Source organism: Mangifera indica, chromosome 3 (genome assembly GCF_011075055.1).
Source record: "Mangifera indica cultivar Alphonso chromosome 3, CATAS_Mindica_2.1, whole genome shotgun sequence".
NCBI classification, from domain to species: Eukaryota; Viridiplantae; Streptophyta; class Magnoliopsida; order Sapindales; family Anacardiaceae; genus Mangifera; species Mangifera indica.
The window spans coordinates 21,985,542-22,005,828 of NC_058139.1; the positions used below are offsets into that span (position 1 = coordinate 21,985,542).

General features: G+C 31.8%; 2 protein-coding genes and 1 long non-coding RNA gene across 5 annotated transcripts in view; all 3 read left to right on the forward strand.

Annotated features, from left to right (window-relative positions):
• LOC123210163 overlaps positions 1-20,287 on the forward strand; it is a 34,867-nt gene that overhangs the window by 11,950 nt on the left and 2,630 nt on the right. For all 3 annotated transcript variants that reach the window (XM_044628395.1, XR_006501225.1, XR_006501224.1), the window contains exon 3: positions 19,762-20,202. In XM_044628395.1, coding sequence (XP_044484330.1) covers positions 19,762-20,202 — 441 coding nt within the window. The remainder of the gene's footprint in view (positions 1-19,761; positions 20,203-20,287) is intronic.
• Positions 1,380-3,473, forward strand: LOC123210177 (uncharacterized protein YwkD-like). Its single transcript, XM_044628413.1, has 4 exons — positions 1,380-1,526; positions 1,616-1,846; positions 2,895-2,970; positions 3,219-3,473. Exons 1-4 carry the CDS (start codon positions 1,404-1,406, stop codon positions 3,254-3,256), a joined length of 468 nt encoding a protein of 155 aa, XP_044484348.1. The 5' UTR covers positions 1,380-1,403; the 3' UTR covers positions 3,257-3,473.
• On the forward strand, positions 14,746-15,656 carry LOC123210190. The gene is made up of 3 exons (XR_006501235.1): positions 14,746-14,881; positions 15,011-15,177; positions 15,347-15,656. It is a non-coding gene; the product is annotated as an uncharacterized LOC123210190 (long non-coding RNA).

Here is a 20,287-nt window from a genome sequence, read left to right on the forward strand (position 1 = left end):
ATGCAAAGGTAAGAGAACTACGTAGGCTTTAATTATTCTAAACCCCAAGAAGATACGTAGAAAGTTTAATTGAAAAATTAAGTCCAAGCTTTTCTTTTAATTTTCAATTATTGTAATTAATAATTTAAAAATAAAATCAAGATTATATATTAGAATTGACGGTTCAATGTTGGTTTTGAACCAGAACAGTCGGTTCTGAACTGGGTTCATGAACTGGAACCGTCAGTTCAGAACCGGTTACAAACCGTCTTATTACGGTTTCGGTTTAGGGTCTTTATTTTTTCGAACCGTGAACTAACGGTTTTGAAATAATATACTAGTATTTTTTTATTACCTCTAATTAAACATAATATTTAGTTATACCAACCAAATTTTATCAAAAATAGTAATAATTTATACTCAAAGTAATTTATCTTTAAAAAAATCTTTCAATTTTGATAATAAAACATTCTCTAAATCAAATAGCCTCTTAGTACTTCCAACAACTTTTACTTCATTTTTCACTTGAGAAATGTACCTTTGGGTTGGTTGGATTTTCAAACTGCTGCAACAGGTAAGCAATTGGTGTCTTAGCTCTGAACAGCTCCCTGCATCCGTTTAGCAGGATCAGTGAGAACAAGCTCAGCTCCAAAAGCTCGAAGAATAATTATTAATTCTTCTTTCAATACTCACTGAAGCATGCGTTGTAATGATAAGCTCATAGTGTTTGGCTGCCGCCATGAATGTCAACCCTATCCCAGTATTTCCACTGGTTGGATAAATGAGCACGCTCTTCAACAACCATCCACAAAACAGAGTCAAAACCAAGGGAAATATAAAACAACAGATATTCATTCCTCTATCGGACCCAAATCAAATAGAAATCATACAACGAAGAAATGAAAAAGGGTGTGCACACAGATCAACTACAATTAGAATGGTTACATACTGTCACACAGTACACCAATTCCTTTTTACAAAAAGATTTTTGTCAAATGATACACCTACCATAAGTTTCTATACTACATTATTGTCATGATATTGTTGAACTCACTGAGATTTTGAACTTATGTTGCATTTTTATTGTGGTTTTGTATTCCCTCTCTCTTGAACACTTGTTTCTCCCTGTGTAAAGCTTTTTTTCTGCATCCTGTAAAGTTGTTGAATTAATTAGGAAGGAGTGAACTGCATGTCTCTCTTGGTGATAGAAATCAAGGTCTCCAACAGGGAAGACACAGAATTGTGAAATTCAAATGTCCTGTTTTTTGTCTCGGTATTGCACAGAGATCCAATGGTTCACAATGTGCACCATTCCAATTCAACAACCATTCAACGTAGACAGTGATTTTTAAACAAAAGCGACGTCGTATAGCTCAAGAACGAGGAAACAAGCCACTATAAAATGCAAACAATCGACACGGCAGATGAAGATTCGCTTAAAAACTGAAAACAGAGTCACAAAAATGCCAGTAGCCCAAGCAGCAACCCTGAACCACATCTCCAGAGAATCCTCGGAGATAAGGCGTCTCGCCAACTTTTACAAGGAGGTAAAATTTTCCACTGAAACTGATGATTTTTTGTTAGAACTTACTCGAAATTTGAACGTTTCGTAGACCTTTGGTTTTCTGTTTTGTAGATTTTTGGTTTTCGGGAAATTGAAGCCCCAGATTTCGGAGAATTCAAGGTGATATGGCTGAATTTGCCTGGGGCTTTTGCTCTTCACCTCATCGAGAGAAGCCCCGTCACCAAGCTTCCAGAAGGTCCCTACAGCGCCACGTCACCCGTCCTTGACGCCAGCCATCTCCCCAGAGGTCATCATATCTGCTTCACTGTCGACCATTTTGACTTCTTTGTGCACACTCTTCAGGTATTCCTTTGTTTTTTCTTGTAATTTTCGATTATTTTTAATGATTTTTCGCGATGCTGCTGACAAACAATGAAAACAACAATTCATAATAATAATTTTGAAAACAAAATCTAAACATTATTGCATAGATTTTTCAAAATTACAATCGGAACCCAAAAATAATGGTGAATACAAGTAAATACTGATAGGGTGAACTTTCGTTCTTTTAATGTTATCACCAAAATAGGCTTTGCAAAAACAGGAATTTGAAGTCCTAGTTGATATGGTTTAACCAAAAATAAGGTGGATAAAATGGAGTGCATATTCTTTCTACTTCTGGTACCCTGATAGATACCCAACCAATGTTCAACCAAACAACAAAACACACAATCAGATGAAGAGAACAAATGTTATTTTTATTGCTTTGCAGTTTATAGTGGATAAACCAACCATTTGAGAAGCTGTGGCCTCCCAATTCCGGGCATTCGAAGCGCTGGAAACCCGCATTAAGCCAAAAGGTTCCCAGTGCCCACTGCCAAAACTGCCTAAAAGCCCTAATTTCTTTTCCTGTTCTATTACAATTATAGCTCCCATTTATATATACTTTACCCTACCCTTTAGGATTAGGACATGTGTCCCAAACAAATCCTAGTGCTTAACATGCCCATACTTCAGGTTTTTTATTACTGCTTTATTGGAATATTGTTTGGACACATAAATTAGCATCCAATATCAACAATTGAACAACCAAATTAAGAAATATAAACTATCATAATGTGCTTGGTAGTCTCAAGTTTCCAATTCATGAGCTACTATGCTGAAAGATTATACTAAAATGAGAGGAGGATAGTCCATAATGAGCAGTTAAGGCTAGAACCGAATGGGGGCAAGAACTTCAGAATCCTTAAATTTAATCTTTCCTTTCCTTTAGAGCTTATTTATGGGCAGAATGTAAAACATGCTAAAGTTTACCACCTAATAAATTCTACCGTAAACAAGAACTGGCGTATTCGTTGCTTTAATTATGATAATAATAGCAGGTGAAGATAAAAGGAATTTTCTTGTGCAGGACAAGGGAATACAGACTTTCCAACGGTCCCTGCCCGACGGGAAGGTCAAACAAATCTTCTTCTTTGATCCTGATGGTAACTTCTTGTTTTCTTGCAACTACAATGTTCTCTTAACCTTTGTCGAAAAGATTTATAATATATAAAGATGGCTAATGAAAGATGCTATTGCTCTTCTTTTTCCTTAATTTTTTTCCATAATATCTTTTCTTTCTGAGACTATCTGCATTTAAAATATTTGATTATGTACCCTTAAGATAGCCTCAAAGTGTTTAATTATATCCATAACATCAAATTTCACTTTTTTATTTTTCTGTCCTGTGCAGGTAATGGATTGGAAGTCGCCAGTAAGAGCAATGAATAGGCCAAGTCAACCTGTGGCTGTGGTATAAAATATGTTGTCAACGTAGACTGAGGGTAAATGTTTGAACAAATGCTGTATTCCGAGACTCTAATGATCATGCACGTTAGGATTGCTCGGGATTGTATACATGCCTGTTATTTTTTCTTAATCTTCTCTACCTATCAACAAATGCGAATAAATAGAAAAAGAAATCAACCGAAGTTTTTACTACAGGTAATGAGTGGCCTTCATCTTGTACCATTTGTTAGCTGAGTAAATTTGATGGGCGCTGAAACTGGAATGATTGAATTTAATTTGGGTGTTTCTCTATTTTGAATAAGGTTAAGTTGGGACATTTTGAGTCTGCAAATTCGGATCAAACTAGTTGATCAAACCGATTTTACCAACACCCAATGGTAAGTCAGTTAAAGATATATTCAATTAATCAAGACTAGTGGTCAATTTGATTTAGGTTAAGGGTAGGTTCGATTGGTCAGTTTGTATGTATAGCATTGTTCTTTAAGAACTCAAATAGATTCTAAAAACTAAATTCATATACTATTGTTTGTGTTATTATACCATTACTTTGCAAACATTTATTATTAAACTTTGTCCAATAAATAAATTTAATATATATAATTTTAATTATTTCATACTAATGTTACAAATTCAATTAACTAATCAGACTGATTGATCTATGGATTTAAGTTTAGTTATAAAAATATTCTATAATGTTTGGTATATCCTAAATCTCTAACGATAATATTTGTGATTTCTCTCTTCTTTTCTATTTGGTAAAATTATAATTTTAAATGTTATATTTAAATTTAAATTCAAAATTAATTTTTTTTCACTTTGTTTTATTAGAGATAGGATAACTCATTAATCATGATTTCAACATAATCCTCTCAACATCGGATTATTATTTTGTTTGAACAGATCGAGTTTCAATTTTAGCTCAAGACCAACTCCTTATTAGTGTCATCACATTGGAGCTCCCCTTATCGATAATTCTTCTTTTTCTTTAAGTATTTTTTTCTCTAATAATTTTTCTTCTTCTTTGCAACTCTTTTCCATTTTTGGTATCATTGTTTATTAATCGAGATAGTCAAGCTTGTTTTTTAAATGAGCGTTTTGAATTTAAGTCAAGCTCGCTACCCTTTTATTTTTTGTCTCAATTAATCTCTCCTTAATCATTCCTTAATCGCTCGCAAGCTTAATTAGGCCAGGCTGAATCTAAAAAATAAAGTTATAGCCCTTTCTAATTAGGCCCATTCTCATCTTGAGCTTTGACATTCCCAGCCCAACCCAACCAAACTTCTACCTCTATCTTCTCTCTGCCGCTCCCGATTGTATCCCAACTCACATTCATAGACAGAACATAGCAGTTTCTCTGCATTTTCCGGCGGCGTACATTCCCCCAAAAACCTTCGTCAGACCACAAATGACATGTGTCAATGGCTCCCTATACCCACAAACATAACCGCATTGAGAAAAAACTGATCCGTTGTTTTCAAAGCCATCAAAGAAAGCCGAGAATGCTCAGATAAAATGCCCATTAATAACATTGCCCATACATATTAAGGTCACAAGCATGACATTTTTATAAAAATAAATTTAAAGGTGCAAATTTTATGCAAAAAAAAAAAAAACAAAAGATTATTACAAAGATATTATGTTTGATAAAATTTGATAACAATTGATAAATATAAATAATTATAATATTTTCTTGACGTTAATAAAATAATACTAAATGTTATTTTATTTAAATATTATTGAATTTAATTATTTTAAAATATGTTTAATGTGACTTACTAAATTAATTAAAAATGAAAATATTTTTATCATAAAAAATTAATATATAAAGAAAAAATTATAATAAAATTAAGATTAATTTAATAATATTTTAATATATAAAATAAATATTTTTTATATTATTTGTTATATCACTATTGACAAAAAAAAAATAATAATCTTTTTACACCTCCCACCAAACCCACCCTAATATCATGTATGATTGAAGGGCCTATGTTGATATATCGCTCAAACGACAAGAAATTTCCATCATCCTATAGAATTTTGATCAGGCTCATGCATGAGTGACACTTTTAACATTCACTTAAATAGTTCTCTATGCATATTAAATAGTTCCAAATGGATGACGGATAATGTTTTTATTGGCAATGGGGTTGACTATGAAATGTGAAATGGGTGGATTCCTGATAAATGCAGTGTTAAATATTTGTTGTTCTCCGTTAATTAATATATATATATATATATATATATATATATATATATATATATATATATATATATATATATATATATATATATATATATATATATATATATATATATATATTTATTTATTTATTTATTTATTTATTTTACGAACATGAACCACCCAATTTTGTCAAATAAGTAAATATTAATTCTTCATTAATATTTGATGATCCACCAACTTCACTTCTTAGACACATTTATGATGATGGTGGGTTGGGGTTGGAGGTTATAATGAACCGGGTTGAGTCAAGCCTTATAAGTAGGCCTATTAATTTTAATAAAATTAATTTTCATATTATAATTATTATTTAATTAATTAATTTTTAATTTTTTAATAATTATGAAAACATAAATAAATCGGGTCCACTCAAGAGCCTTATATTTAGGTTTAAGGCCTGGCTCAAAAGACTTATGGGCCTGTCCAAAGTGCTACAATAGCGAGTTAAACCATTTTCTTGTATTTTGTACTGACTTGACTCATTTGATTTCTCTAACTAAAGTATTTCATCAATGGAAAATATCTATTTACACACACAATGACAACAAAAAAAAGGAAAATACACACACACATTGCACACAAATTTATAAAATTTTGATAACTCTCGACTATTACATAAAAATGATGGTACTGAATAAAAATAATCTTATTTGAGGGGTTTATACAATTTTAGTCACCATCAAAGAGTTATTCAAATGTAGCCAAACTTCTCATATAATAACAATATTATCTTTACCCTAATCTTCTAACATTTAGCAAAAACCAGTAAGAAATAACCACTCATATAATTCTCATTTTTATTCTCAGTGTCAAATTCTCACTCAAAAATGAGAAAAATAAAGAAAAAAATTTTGTGGTTGTGGTATCGAAACCCATAATTGAACAACTTTCCAGGACTGAATGTGTGATCAAGAGAGAATTATTGGGCATATACATACGGGCGTATGACCATATGGGTAAGGGGGCCCAAAGTAGCCAGATAATATGACAATAATTGGTATAATACTTGTATCTTTATTGGTTGAAGAGTTAGTTATTTTCTTTCTCATTTTATTATGTATCCAATTATATATTAAAAAATATGTGCACATAGTTTTATTGGTTTACATTTAAGTAACAAAAAAGAAAATATGATGACTTGAAGGGAATATGGGGTAATTCATAAATGGTCTTAATTATCATCTAAATTATACATGTTTTACTTGCAGTACATGTACATACATACATACGTATATGTTTACTAGATTATACATGGTTTTACTTCAAATTTTTCTCAGCCTGGGATTCTGCAATTCTAGCATTCTACAATTACTTGATACAAATTTAATTTAATTTATATTATTTGTAGAAAACTATCCCGTGTATGGCTCAGAAGAAATAGGCAATGGCTTCTGCCTCTGAAGTTGCAGCAAAGGCTACATCAGATATGTATGATTTGCTTACACAGTGGATATCTTCTTTCAGATACAAGAAAACCTGTCATTTTCATCCTCAATAATTGGTTTCAATCATGCCGACATGTTTTAAATTGTTTAGTGGTATTGGTTTTAGACGGATCGATTCAGTCGACTCAAGTGCTGGTCAATCCAATCCAGAGGCTAGAACAAAGTTTTGCCGTCTGACTGTCGAGTCCCAGTTCGGCCGAACAGTCCAGTTTTTAATATAATGTGTGGTAGCCATGTAAAACAAGATGGCAATTTAGTTGGTATAAGAAATTAAACAAACAAAATATATTATCTATGTTTTTGGAAAATTTGATATAAAAAATTAGGCTGTGTAATGAGTAGCTAGCAGCACAAGGCACTTAAAATAACTGCAATTCATGCAATTATGCTGTATTTTGAGACTCTAATAATCATGTACGTTAGGATTGCTCGGGATTGTATACATGTCTGTTATTGTTTCTTAATCTTCTCTTCCTATCAACAAATGAGAATAAATAGAAAAAGAAGTCAGCCGAAGTTTTTACTATAGGTAATCAGTGACCTCCATCTTATACCATTTGTTAGCTGACTAAATTTAATGGGCATTGAAACTGGAATTATTGAATTTAATTTGGGTCTTTCTCTATCTTGAATAAGGTGAAGTTGGGAGAATTTGGTTCTGCAAATTCGAATCAAACTAGTTGATCGAACTGATTTTACCAACACCCAATGATAAGTTAGTTAAAGATAGATTCGATCAATCAAGACTAGTGGTCAGTTTGATTTAGGTTAAGGATAAGTTCGATTAGCCAGTTTGTATACATAGCATTGTTCTTTAAGAACTCAGATGGATTTTAAAAACTAAATTCACATGATATTCTTCATGTAATTATACCATTACTTTGCAAACATTTATTATTAAACTTTGTCCAATAAATAATTTTAATATATATAATTTTAATTATTTTATATTAAAGTCACAAATTAAACTAACCGATCAGACTGATTGATCTATGGATTTAAACTCGATTTGGATCTAAAAAGGTTGGTTTAATCTTATTTTTATAAAATATTCTATAGTATTCAATATATCCTAAATTTCTAGAGAGAATATTTATGATTTCTCTCCTCTTCCCTATCTATCAAATGAATAAGTAAAGTTATAATTTTATATGTTATATTTAAATTTAAGTTTAAAATTAATCTTTTTTCATTTTGTTTTATTAGAGGTAGGATAACTCATTAATTGTAATTTTGACACAATTCTCTCAACATCGAATTATTGTTCTGTTTGAACAAATCGAGTTTAAATTTTAGTTCAAGATTAACTCATCGTCAGTGTTATCACATTGAAGCTCCCCTTATTGATGATTCTTCTTCTTCTTTAAGTATTTTTTTTCCTTAAATGATTATTCTTCTTCTCTGTAACTATTTTCCATTTTTTGTATCATTGTTTATCAATAGAGAAAGTCAAGCTCGTTTTTTAAATGACTGTTTTGAATTTAAGCCAAGCCCGCTAACCTTTTTTTTTTTCTTTGGTCTCGATTAATCTCTCCTTAATCGCTCGTAGGCTTATGTTGGGCAGGTTGAATCTGAAAAATAAAGGTGTAGCCCTTTCTAGTCAGGCCCATTCTCATCTTAAGCTTTGACATTCCCAGCTCAGCCCAACAAAACTTCTACCTCTATCGTCTCTCCGCCGTTCCCGATGATATCCCAACTCACATTCATAGACGGAACATAGCAGTTTCTCTGCAATTTCCGGCGGCGTACATTCCCCGGAAAACCTTCGTCAAACCACAAATGACATGTGTCAGTGGCTCCATATACCCAAAAACATAACCGCATTGAGAAGAAACCGATCCGTCGTTTTTAAAGCCATCGAAGAAAGCCGAGAAAGCTCGGATAAATCGGACGCCGCTGCTGACGCGAAAGCTGAAACGGCTGGCTAGTCGAGTGCGGAGTTGAGCGAGTTGGGATCGGAGATAAAGAAGGTTTTGCAGGAGAGGAAAGAGGAAAAAGCGGGGGATCTGTTGAGTGGAGTTTCGAAGGAGATTAGGGAGATAGAATGGCAGGCGTTCGGTAAAGTATTGGGGACGACAGGTGTGGTGATAGGTGTGATTGTTGGGTCGAGCGTCGTTTTGCTCACTGTGAACTTTGTTTTGGTTGAGCTGTCTGGTGGGCTTTCGCTGGAAGAGGCGTTCAGGATTCCTTTGGCTGATAAAGATCAAAGTCCAAATCTTCCCCCTCTTTTACTTCCATTTCCAGCTCAGGATTTCTTTTGCTGGATGTTATTTCATGTCAGATAAGTTGTTCAAAAAACAAAATTTTGAGAATAAATTTTGCCCTTCAACTTTCGCTCTCTATTTAAAATGGTTTTGTCCTTTTTTATCATTGAAAGACAATTTATCCAATTAACAAGTTCCCACGCATTATTATCTTGAGATTTATGACATTTTTCTCTTCATGATTTTAGGACATATGACATTTTTCTCCTTATGATTTTAGAATATATTTGGTTTGAATAATATTTTATTATTAAAATTAAAATATTATATTAAAATAAATTAAATTATTAGATATAAATAATTATTATATTTAATAAAATTTGATAAAAATAAGTAGGTATAAATAATTATTCTGTTTAATTAGAAATAGTAAAAAAATATTAGTAAATTATTTTACTTAAATATTATTGATATAATTATTTTAAAATATTTTTTATATTACTTGTTATATTAATTAAAAATAAGGTGTTTTTTATTCTTAAAAATTAATAAATAAGAATATAATTATAATAAAATCAAAATACTTAATAATTTTTTAGTACCTAAGGTGAGAGTGATCATCAGATTATTACTTACATTACCTATTATATCATCATTCGTAATAAGAGATTATTGTAATATTTTATTATTGACAAATCAATTAAGATAATATAAATAATAAAATATAGATTATCAAGATAATTTTTATTAACTAGAATCAAACAACCTCATAGAGTTTTATAACTTTTCTCCTAAAAGGATTCATTAAAATTTCATGTATACTATTGTGGTATAAGAACTATCTAGGCTTAAATAAAATTGAGTGTATATAAGATAATTAAATAATTTTAAATTAAAGATATCTAAAAATCAGTTGGATGAGAGTAGGTTTCGGTTTTTTATTAAGGAATATAATAACTCTTGTTCCATCTTAGTATGGAATTTTAATAGACCCAAAATCTAGTTTGGATGCACAAAATAGTACCAAAGCACTTAACTTAAGACAACTTTTTAGAAATCATGAGTAAACAAAATAATGGTGTCAAACTCCTCCTTTACTTGGTTTATTGATTATAGGGTTAGTCATCAAATTAGAGATTGTTCTGTTCGATATAATTGGTGCGACCACAGAAGATTGGTTTGACTCAACCTAGAACCATTTTTCAGAAAGCATAAGTAAACAAAATGATGACATTGATTTGTTTAAGAACAAAAACAATATTGTTTTGTCTTAGTGTTACAAACCTAAACACCAAACCCAAACTGGATTTGTAACTCTCTCCAATGTTAGCAACAAATATAATGGTAGTAGTATTTTTTTTGCCCATCAGTGAATTTGAACAAAAATTTACTTTAAAAGTTTAACTTAAAATTTCCATTCATAATATTATTTATTCTATTAATAATATTCGATAATATTATTTATTCTAATAATAATAATATTAATCTCATTAATGATCTCCCTCTAGATTATATTTAAACTTAATCTAATAATTTAAAATTCAAACCGTAATTGATCAAGCTCATATTTAAACACGACAAGCACTCAAATCCGGTCTTTAAAGTAGTGGTCATTCTTTATTATATTTATATAACAAAATTATTGTTTTATTAATTAATTAATCCTGCATTATGGAGATGGTGGATGCCGGCCGTGAGAAAAGTTGGGTACATTTGTCTTTGTCTGGATGTTTCGAAGTAGTTGAATGGAAACATTATTGTTTTTTATGTGGTAATTAAAATATTAGCAAGACTTGGGCGTTGAATCTTCTGTCTCTTCAGCTTCTTCATTCCTACGCAATCATTAATGCTTTCTTTCTTACCTGCAAACAAGTAAAGCAAACACTCTGTAGTCTGTGCTGTGGTGCTTCAAAACTTACCTCTACTTCTCAGAGAAACAAACGGATCAAGCCATCAAGCTGTACTTGTACTTGTTCTAAACCTTCCCTTTTGATTTCTTTCTTTTAATTGTCTGTTGTTTCAAATTACTTTTCTATAATTTTCCTTACCCCTGTTTTAACTATCAACTCTCTATCTTTTTATTAGATCTGTTTTTACTCAGTATCAATAAATTTCTTACCATAAAAAAAAAAAAAATTTAGCAGTATCGTCAACTTCTCTTTTTATTATTGCAGGTAGTTGTCTGTTTGCTTCAAGCTAGACTATGTTCATTGAGGGTTGCTCTTAAAAACTTTGATTTTTATAGTTGTTTGTTTTGTGTGTATGCGCGCGCTTACAAGTTTCATTCTTTATCTTTTCTGTTTCTTTTTGTTTCCCTGTTTTCATTATTGAGTTTTCGATTAGCCTTGCTTTTATGTTCAGTATTCTCAGTGTAAAACTAGATTTTGTTCATTAAGCTTTTCTCTTAAATATTTTCTGAAATATTTTGTTATATAATGTTGTCCACTTCTATTTCTTTCCTTTCCCTTGCCTCCTAAGCACCCTTTACTAGTAGCTTTACTTAAGAAGAAAAAAAAAAAAAGAGAGAGAGAGAGAGAGAGAGACAGAGTGTGTGTGTGTTCAATTATTTATCGGCAATGGCTGAAGAACTAGCTATCAGGACTGCTTCGTGACTTGCACCAAAAGCTGCAGAGTCAGCATATGATTTGCTTAAACAGCAGATATCTTATGTGTTCAAGTACCAGAGCTATATCAGCGACCTCAAAAAACAAGTTGAGGATCTCAGAAATAAAAGAGAAACAGTAGAAAAACCTGTAGAGTCGGCTGAAAGACAGGGGGAAGAGATTTATAAAGCTGTTAAGAAATGGCTGAGTGATGTAGATGAGTTCACTGAAAGGGTAGAAAAGGCCATCATTGAGGATGGGGATGAAGCAAACAAGGGCGGCTGTTTGAAATTGGGGTCATGTCCTAATTTGATTCAACGTTACAAGCTTGGAAAGCAAGCAATGAAAGCCAAAACGGATGGTGCGGATTTGCTGGGGAAAGGCAATTTTATTAGTGTTTCCTACCGTCCTGCTCTACAGAGGACAGAATCCATGTATGTTAGAGACTATGAGACGTTTGATTCTAGAGAGCAAGCTTTTCAGGAAATTATGGAGGCATTACAGGATATTAATCTTAACATGATTGGGGTATATGGGATGGGAGGTGTGGGCAAAACTACACTGGTAAAAAAAGTAGCATGGGAAGCAAAGAAAAACAAGTTATTTGATGAGGTGGTCATCGCTGAGGCAACACAAACCCCAGACTACAAAAAAATTCAAGAAAAAGTTGCTTATGAGTTAGGCCTGGAATTTAGGCAGGAGGGTGAATATCAGAGAACTGATCTACTACGTGACAAGATAAAGAAACAGAAGAATTTACTGATAATTTTAGATAATATTTGGACAAAACTTGACTTGGATGCAATTGGAATTCCTTTTGGTGGTGTTGGGAGAGAAAAAGATGAGAAGATCAGGCTGTGCACAAAAGTTGACTCGGATGCAATTGGAATTCCTCTTGGTGATGTTGAGAGAGAAAAAGATGAGAAGATCAGGCCATGCACAATATTGTTAACTTCTAGAAATCGGGATTTATTAAGCAAAGATATGAAGACTCAGAGGGACATATTCATCGGTCCTCTATCTAATGGAGATGCGTTGAATATGTTTCGCAAGATTGTGGGTGATGATGCTGAAAGCTTTGATTTTCGTCCTGTAGCAGATGAGATTGTTAAGAAATGTGATGGTTTACCGGTAGCAATTACACTAATTGCAAATGCATTGAAAAATGAGAGTCTTCATGCCTGGGACGATGCCTTGGCTCAACTAAAAAGGTCTAATCCAAGACATATTCTAGGTATGAATGAAACTTTGTATTCTATGACAGAAGTGAGTTACGAATTTCTGAAAAATGAGGAAGCTAAATCATTATTTCTTCTTTGTGCTCTCTACAATGCTGGTGATAGTGTGTTTATTGATGACCTATTAAGATATAGCTTGGGTTGGAATTTGTTTGAAGACGTTTATACGTTGGAAGAAGGAAGGAATAGATTGCATAGGTTGATAAATCATCTCAAAACTTCTTCTTTATTGTTGGATGGTACCTATGACAATACAGTTAAAATGCATGACATTATTCATGCTGTTGCTGTATCAATTGCATCAGCAGAGAAGTTGATGTTTAATATTCAAAATGTCACCGACTTGAAAGAAGTGTTGGGGGAGAGAATATCAAAAGATTCAACTGCTATATCTTTGCCCTATAGAAATATCAATGATGATCTTCCTGAACGGTTAGGATATCCAAAACTGAAGTTGTTCTTCCTATTTGGTAAAAATCGCTCTCCACAAATTGCAGATGCTTTTTTCGAAAAGACGAAAGAACTTAGAGTTTTAAGTCTCCACGGATTGCGACTCTTGCCATTACCTTCATCCATATCTTTCCTAAAAAACCTTCAAACATTGTTTTTGAAATCCTGCATTTTAGAGGATATAAGAATACTTGGAGAGCTAAGTAAATTAGTAATTCTTAGCTTGGTCGAGTCTAATATTAAAGAGTTGTCTATAGAAATTGGACAATTGGCTCGGTTGAAGTTGTTAGATTTGAGCAATTGTTTAAACCTTAAATACATTGCCACAAATGTCATCTCCTCCTTGTCTCAATTACAAGAATTATATATGGGCAATAGCTTTGTTGAATGGGAAGTTGAAGGAGTCGATAATCAAGGACGAAGAAATGCTAGTCTTGAAGAGTTGAAGTGGTTGTCTAACCTAACAACTTTACATCTTCATATTCAGGATGCTCGAGTTATGCCACAAGACTTGTTCTTCAAGAAACTGAAGAGTTTTAAATATTTATAGGAGATAAATGGAAGTGGTCTATTAAATTTGACCTTTCAACTTCAAGAATGTTGAAACTCAAGATCGATGATAGTATTCATTTGGGGCATGGGGTCAAAAGTTTGTTGAAGATAGCCGAAGATCTCTTTCTAGAAGGAACGAGTGGTGTTAGAAATGTCATTTATGAACTCAGAGTGGATGGTTTTCCACATTTAAAGCATCTGCATGTACAAGATGATTTTGAGCTTTTATATATCATTAACTCAGTTGCTTGGAAACTAGTCTTTCCCAACTTGGAGTCTTTGATTCTTGGTAATTTGATTAAACTAGAGAATATATGTCATGGTCAACTCAATGTAGGGTCTTTTAGAAAATTAAGGATCATAAAAATAGAAAAATGTGATAAATTGGAGTATCTCTTTGCATTCTTCATAGCAGAAAACCTTGTGCAGCTACAAGAAATTGAAGTGACTGATTGTAAGAACCTAAAAGAGATTTTTGGTGAAGGTGATGAAATTGAAACAAATAATCAGACTGAGCTCAATCAGTTGTGTTCTCTAACATTACAACGTCTGTCCAAATTCATAAGGATCGGCTCTGACATGAGAGTACGCTTTGCATTTTTATCTCTCATTTTCTTTTGAAGTAGAAAGAATTATTCTTATTAGTTTATGAAAAAATTTCTTTTTTACAGGTTGTCTTTCCAAGATTGGAGAACTTGAAAGTATGTTCAATTAATTTCGAGAATACATGCATTTATCAACCTCTAGCAATGTTTCATTATAGTCAATGCCTAAAAAGCTTAATTGTGGAGGACTGTAATGACTTGAAATTTTTGTTTTCATCCTCTATGGTCAAAAGTCTAAATCAACTCCAAGAGCTTTTGATAAGCAATTGTAAGTCAATGGAAGTAATAATTGACTTAGAAGGAGTACAAAAAGAGGAAAAGATAGTCGATATGAGTTTTCCTAAACTATTGTACATGAAGCTCAAAGTTCTTCCAAAACTCACAAGTTTTGGTGGAGGAAATTTGATTGAATTCCCTTTCTTAAAAGAACTTCACATTGAGCATTGCCATAATTTGAAGACATTCTTCTGCAAATCTTTTTATCCAGAAATAGAGGGAAAAGCTAAGGAAGAGGTGAACTTGGAAAATGACTTTATTAACGTAAACCCACTCTTCGATGAAAAGGTAATTTAGTTAATTCTTTATAATAAAAAACAATGTTGCCTATTACCTTCAAAATGCTTTTAGGTTTTGAGAGCAGTCCAACCTGACACAATATTTGGATAGCATTCTCATTGTGAGCTTGTGGCTATTTTTATACAAAAATATTAACATCATGAATTGTTTGTTGCAGGTTGCTTTTCCAAGTTTGGAGAAGATGGTGCTCTTGCACTTGGATAACTTGGAGCTGATATGGCAAAAACAAAAACTCCATGTGGATTCCTTTTGCAAACTAAAAGTAGTGAGAGTTGAATCATGTGAAAAGTTGTTAACTATTGTTCCATCTGATACTCAAGGACATCTCACCTTTCACAATTTGGAGATATTGGAAGTTAATAATTGTTGGAGTATGAAAAGTCTCTTTCCAGTTTCTACCGCTACTTGTCTCATGCAACTTAAAGAGCTACTGATATACTCTTGTGGGTTGGAGAAAATTGTTTATGAGGAAGAAGTTAATGGGGCCCCAATATTTTTGTTTCCACAATTAACCTTCATCCACCTTCTAAATTTAGAGGAACTGAAATGTTTCTACCCGCGGTTGCATGCAGTAGAGTGGCCAATGTTAAGAATTTTGGGTGTGCATAATTGCAGGAACATAAATTTATACGCTTCTGAATTTCCTAGCTTTCAAGCCATAGATGGGGAGAGGCAGCCTGCCCTTTTTTTGTTAGAAAAGGTATGATTTCAATTTCATTGAAACCCACTCATAAATAAAACATCTTTACATTATTCAAATTGATTTGATCATCATCCCTTTTATTAGAGGTTGCACTTTTTAGTATTATTGGTGTACAAGTAAGTATCCAACACAAAAGACAAGTCTAATAGGTGGAGGAACTCTTCAAGACCTTCCATCAGCCAATTGATGTTAGATAACTACTGGGCCTAAAGATATACTACACCAACTCAAAATCAAGATTTGAATTAGGCATCAATGAATTTTAATTTCCGATTCATAAGGACATTAAATTTTTTATTGCAAATGAAAATAAACTAAGGGCTACTTTTCCTTTTGCTTGATTATAATAAATTTGTTTTTCTCTATAAATCTGTCGAGTTAATATATATTAATCGTCTGCATATTTTAGTTGCAAGATTTTATTCAATTTGTTGATTAAAAATTCTTGTTCATTTATGTACTTCTTGTTTAAGGTCTATTTACTCTGTAAGATATTTATTTAATTAATAATTTAAAATACATAAATAAATAGTGAGCTGGAGAAAGTTAAGGAGTAATATGAGTTTCACTAATTATAAACCAATTTCCCTTTTTTTTTTTGTATTAAAATTTGGCTCTTAATAGTGGATAGGACTTTTGCCTTGTATGATTCCATTTACAGCAATGTAATTTACATTATCTCCAGATTATAGATCTGGTTATATATTTTTTTACTTGCTTATTTGACGTTATATAGCATGTGACACCTGTACCATTTATATAAAAAAATCCTAGTTATTTATTTGTGCATTGCGGTGCACTCGTTGATGACTTAATGCTCACACCTACTTATTTACTTGTTCATAATTTTTAGGTCATACCAAATTTGGAACTGTTGGGATTAGACGCACATGACTTCAAATTGACATTCCTACACTCTGAAATAGTTGAGAGCTTTGGCAAGCTTAGAGGACTTTGGCCGTCTTATTTTGATGATGAATTTGTTGCTTCTTTGATCGATTTCCTTAAAAAATTAAATTGTTTGGAGCTACTTAATTTTGTCAATTGTAGTTTCAAAGAGCTATTCCCCTATGAACAAGGACATATATGGAATCAGGATTTTCTGGGGAACACATTTCTTCCAAATCTTCAAATACTACAAATTTTTAGATGTCATTGTTTGACAATTCTAATGTCATCTCCAATGCCTTTCAAAAATCTTAAAACTCTAGAGGTAGACAGTTGCGATGGATTAGCCAAGGTACTAACAAGTGAAGCAACCAAAACTCTAGTCAATCTCACAACAGTGAGAATAAGAGAGTGCAAGCTATTGATAGAGGTAATAGCGAATGAGGGAGACAAAGAAGAAGAGATTGTTTTTGGCCAATTGAAAGTTTTGGAGCTTCACTGTTTATCAAGCCTTGCATTCTTCTGCTCAGCCAATTATTCCTTCAAATTCCCCTGTTTGGAATAAGTTATTGTGAGTCAATGCCCAAAATTGAATGTCTTTTCGCAAGGAGTTTTAAGCACACCGTTGTTAAAGAAAGTACAACTGACTGAGCCAAGTGATGATGTAGAATATTATTGGAATGATGATCTCAATTCTACCATTCAACAAATGTTTACAAATATGGTACTTACTCTTCCACTAAACATTTGTTTTTTTCTCCTTTTACAACATTGCTATTAATAAATATATTTTAAATGTTAGTACTAACAGACATGTTGGTTAGAACTCAATAATAATATTACTAATAATAAAGAAAATATAAGATTTGAATAAAATATTTAATTAAGATAAGATTTTTGTGATTATGATATGATATTTAAGATTAGGATAAAATATTCGATTTGACAAAGGTAAAATAAGGAGAAATGATTGTATTGAGAGGATGGGGAATATTGTTATTAGGTAAAAATAGAGGTGTTAACATATTTTATTTTAATATTATTAAAATTCACATTAGGTCCCCATCAGTTTGTAATATTAATTGGAATATTAAGTACATTATAATTTTGATTTTATTGGAGAGATTAATGCAATGTTGGCAAAGTCGTAACTACAGGAGCATTATGCCATTAATCTCAATCTACTGATGACATATACAAATCAATTACAGACTAAGCAAGTTTGAAAAAGTTAGAAAGATGTTTGTTCAATTTTTTTGATAAGTTGGTTTTTGAACCATTACTTTTTGTTTGATCGGATTCTGGTTTTTCTCAAACTGTTCTAAATCTGCCATTATAGCTTGGTTAAATTTTTATGAGAACTACTTGTAACTCCACAATGTATTTTTTTGAAAACCCAGTTTCAATGTATATTTAGATAGTCAATTGCATGCAAAAAGAATATTACAATTCTATACAATTTATTCATTTTCTTGTTAATATATATATTCACGGCCACATAGTTGCTATTTTCTTTGCTGCTTGTCCAATTAGTGGCAGCATAGGATCAAGTCTTATCAATGGTCTTTCTTGTCCAACTTTGAGGTGGTCCTATATAACAATGAGGGACACAAATTAAAACTATAAAAATAAAGAGATTAATTAAAATAGGGAAAAAAATTGCCCTCTAAATGTTTTTATACAAACTTTTGATATAGTTAATTTTTTTAACAAATTCATCGTTTATTTTAATAATACCTTTTTTCTTTGTTATTATTGATTTTTTTTATTTCCTTTTTTTTGTTACTATTGATTAATATTATATAGTCATGGATATTTGGTGATAATTTAAAATTCTGCACTGTTTCTCAATTTGTTGCTACCACATATTCACATATATATATATCGCTTATATTCTTATCTTCCTGTCTAGTAAGTTGCAGCACAAGAATTCAAAACTTTCATGGTATTCATGTCTAAGTTTTGCATGGTATTCACATCTAAGTTCTAATTTTAACCTCATTAGCATGTTTCTTAAAATATATGTTAAAGACCACCTTCATAAAGGTTTTATATTATTAATTTCATAAAGATATTTTTATTGCAAGAATGTGAAACGTGCTGATTAATAGTTAAGGCATTATTGTCAATATTCAATTTTATAATTTCATCAAACATGAATATGAATTCTTATATTTAACATTATGTAACTTTCTTTGCTTTGACTCTTAAAAATCAAAATCTTTATTGTAGTTTGTTAAAAATAAATTAATTTTTGGTTTTTATAGGTTGGCTTCCGTAACTTTGAACATTTCACACTCTCTGAATTCCCTGACATAAAAGAAAAATTATGGAATGACTAGTTGCCAATGGACATATTTTGGAATTTGAAGTCGTTAGTGATGGATAAATTTTCAGATATATCAAGTGGTATTCCATCAAATGTGTTATGCTACTTCAAAAATCTGGAAATTTTAGAGGTAAAAAGTTGTGAGTCACTAGAACAAGTTTTTGATTTGGAGGTAAATCATCAAGAAATTTTGGGCTTAAAAAAATTCAGATCATTGAAAATTGATAATTGTAACAGCTTGAAATATATATTGACTCCATCTGTACTATTGGGCCTTGTTCAACTCCAAGAGATAGAAGTGAAAAACTGTGCTGTGGTAGAAGAAATCATCAAAAGCGGAGGGGAGAAAGATTCGGGAAGCGATAAAATTATAATCCCTCTATTGAACTCTATCATGTTTGAGTCATTGCCTAACTTAACAAGCTTCTATTCGGGAAGTAAAATTTTGGAATTTCCTCCCTTACAAACTATTATTGTTAAGGACTGTCAAAAGATCTATATGAAGGAGCTCAGTATTCATTTTTCATCCCTTTTCACTGTTAAAGTTTGTTTCGATTCTTTTTGCACCGATATGTTTAATCAAATAAATTTGCACACTTAGGAAACAAAATGAAATTTTTTTTTTCTAAAAAGAAAAATTATATTCCTGCAGGTTGTATTACCCAGCTTGGAAACATCTTCTTGCTTCCAGAATTTAACAATCTTGGTTATCGATGGCTTTGATCATTTGCAATATCTATTCCCATCTTCTATGGTGAAAAGTCTTTTCAAACTGAGGAAGCTTAAGATATCTAATTGTATGTTAATGGAAAGAGTAATAGATGAAGATGAAGGGAGAGCAGAAATGATGTTGTTTCCTAAACTGTACCAGCTGAAGCTTAGAGATCTTCCGAAACTCACAACATTCTGCAACTCCTCAGCAAATTATGTTGAAATGTCTTCCTTATTCAGACTCTGGATTGATAATTGCCCTGGCATTGAAACATTCATCTCCAGTTATGTATGTCGTGATATGACATTATCAAGCAAAGAACCTGAAGGAATGAGTGCAAAGGAGGACTCTATTCACGTGCCATCTCTTTTTGATCAGAAGGTGATCCATCTCATTAATTTTTTTTTTTTTCAAAATTTTTTTCTCATTCATCATATATTATTTATAAGTTTTAAAGTTACTAATA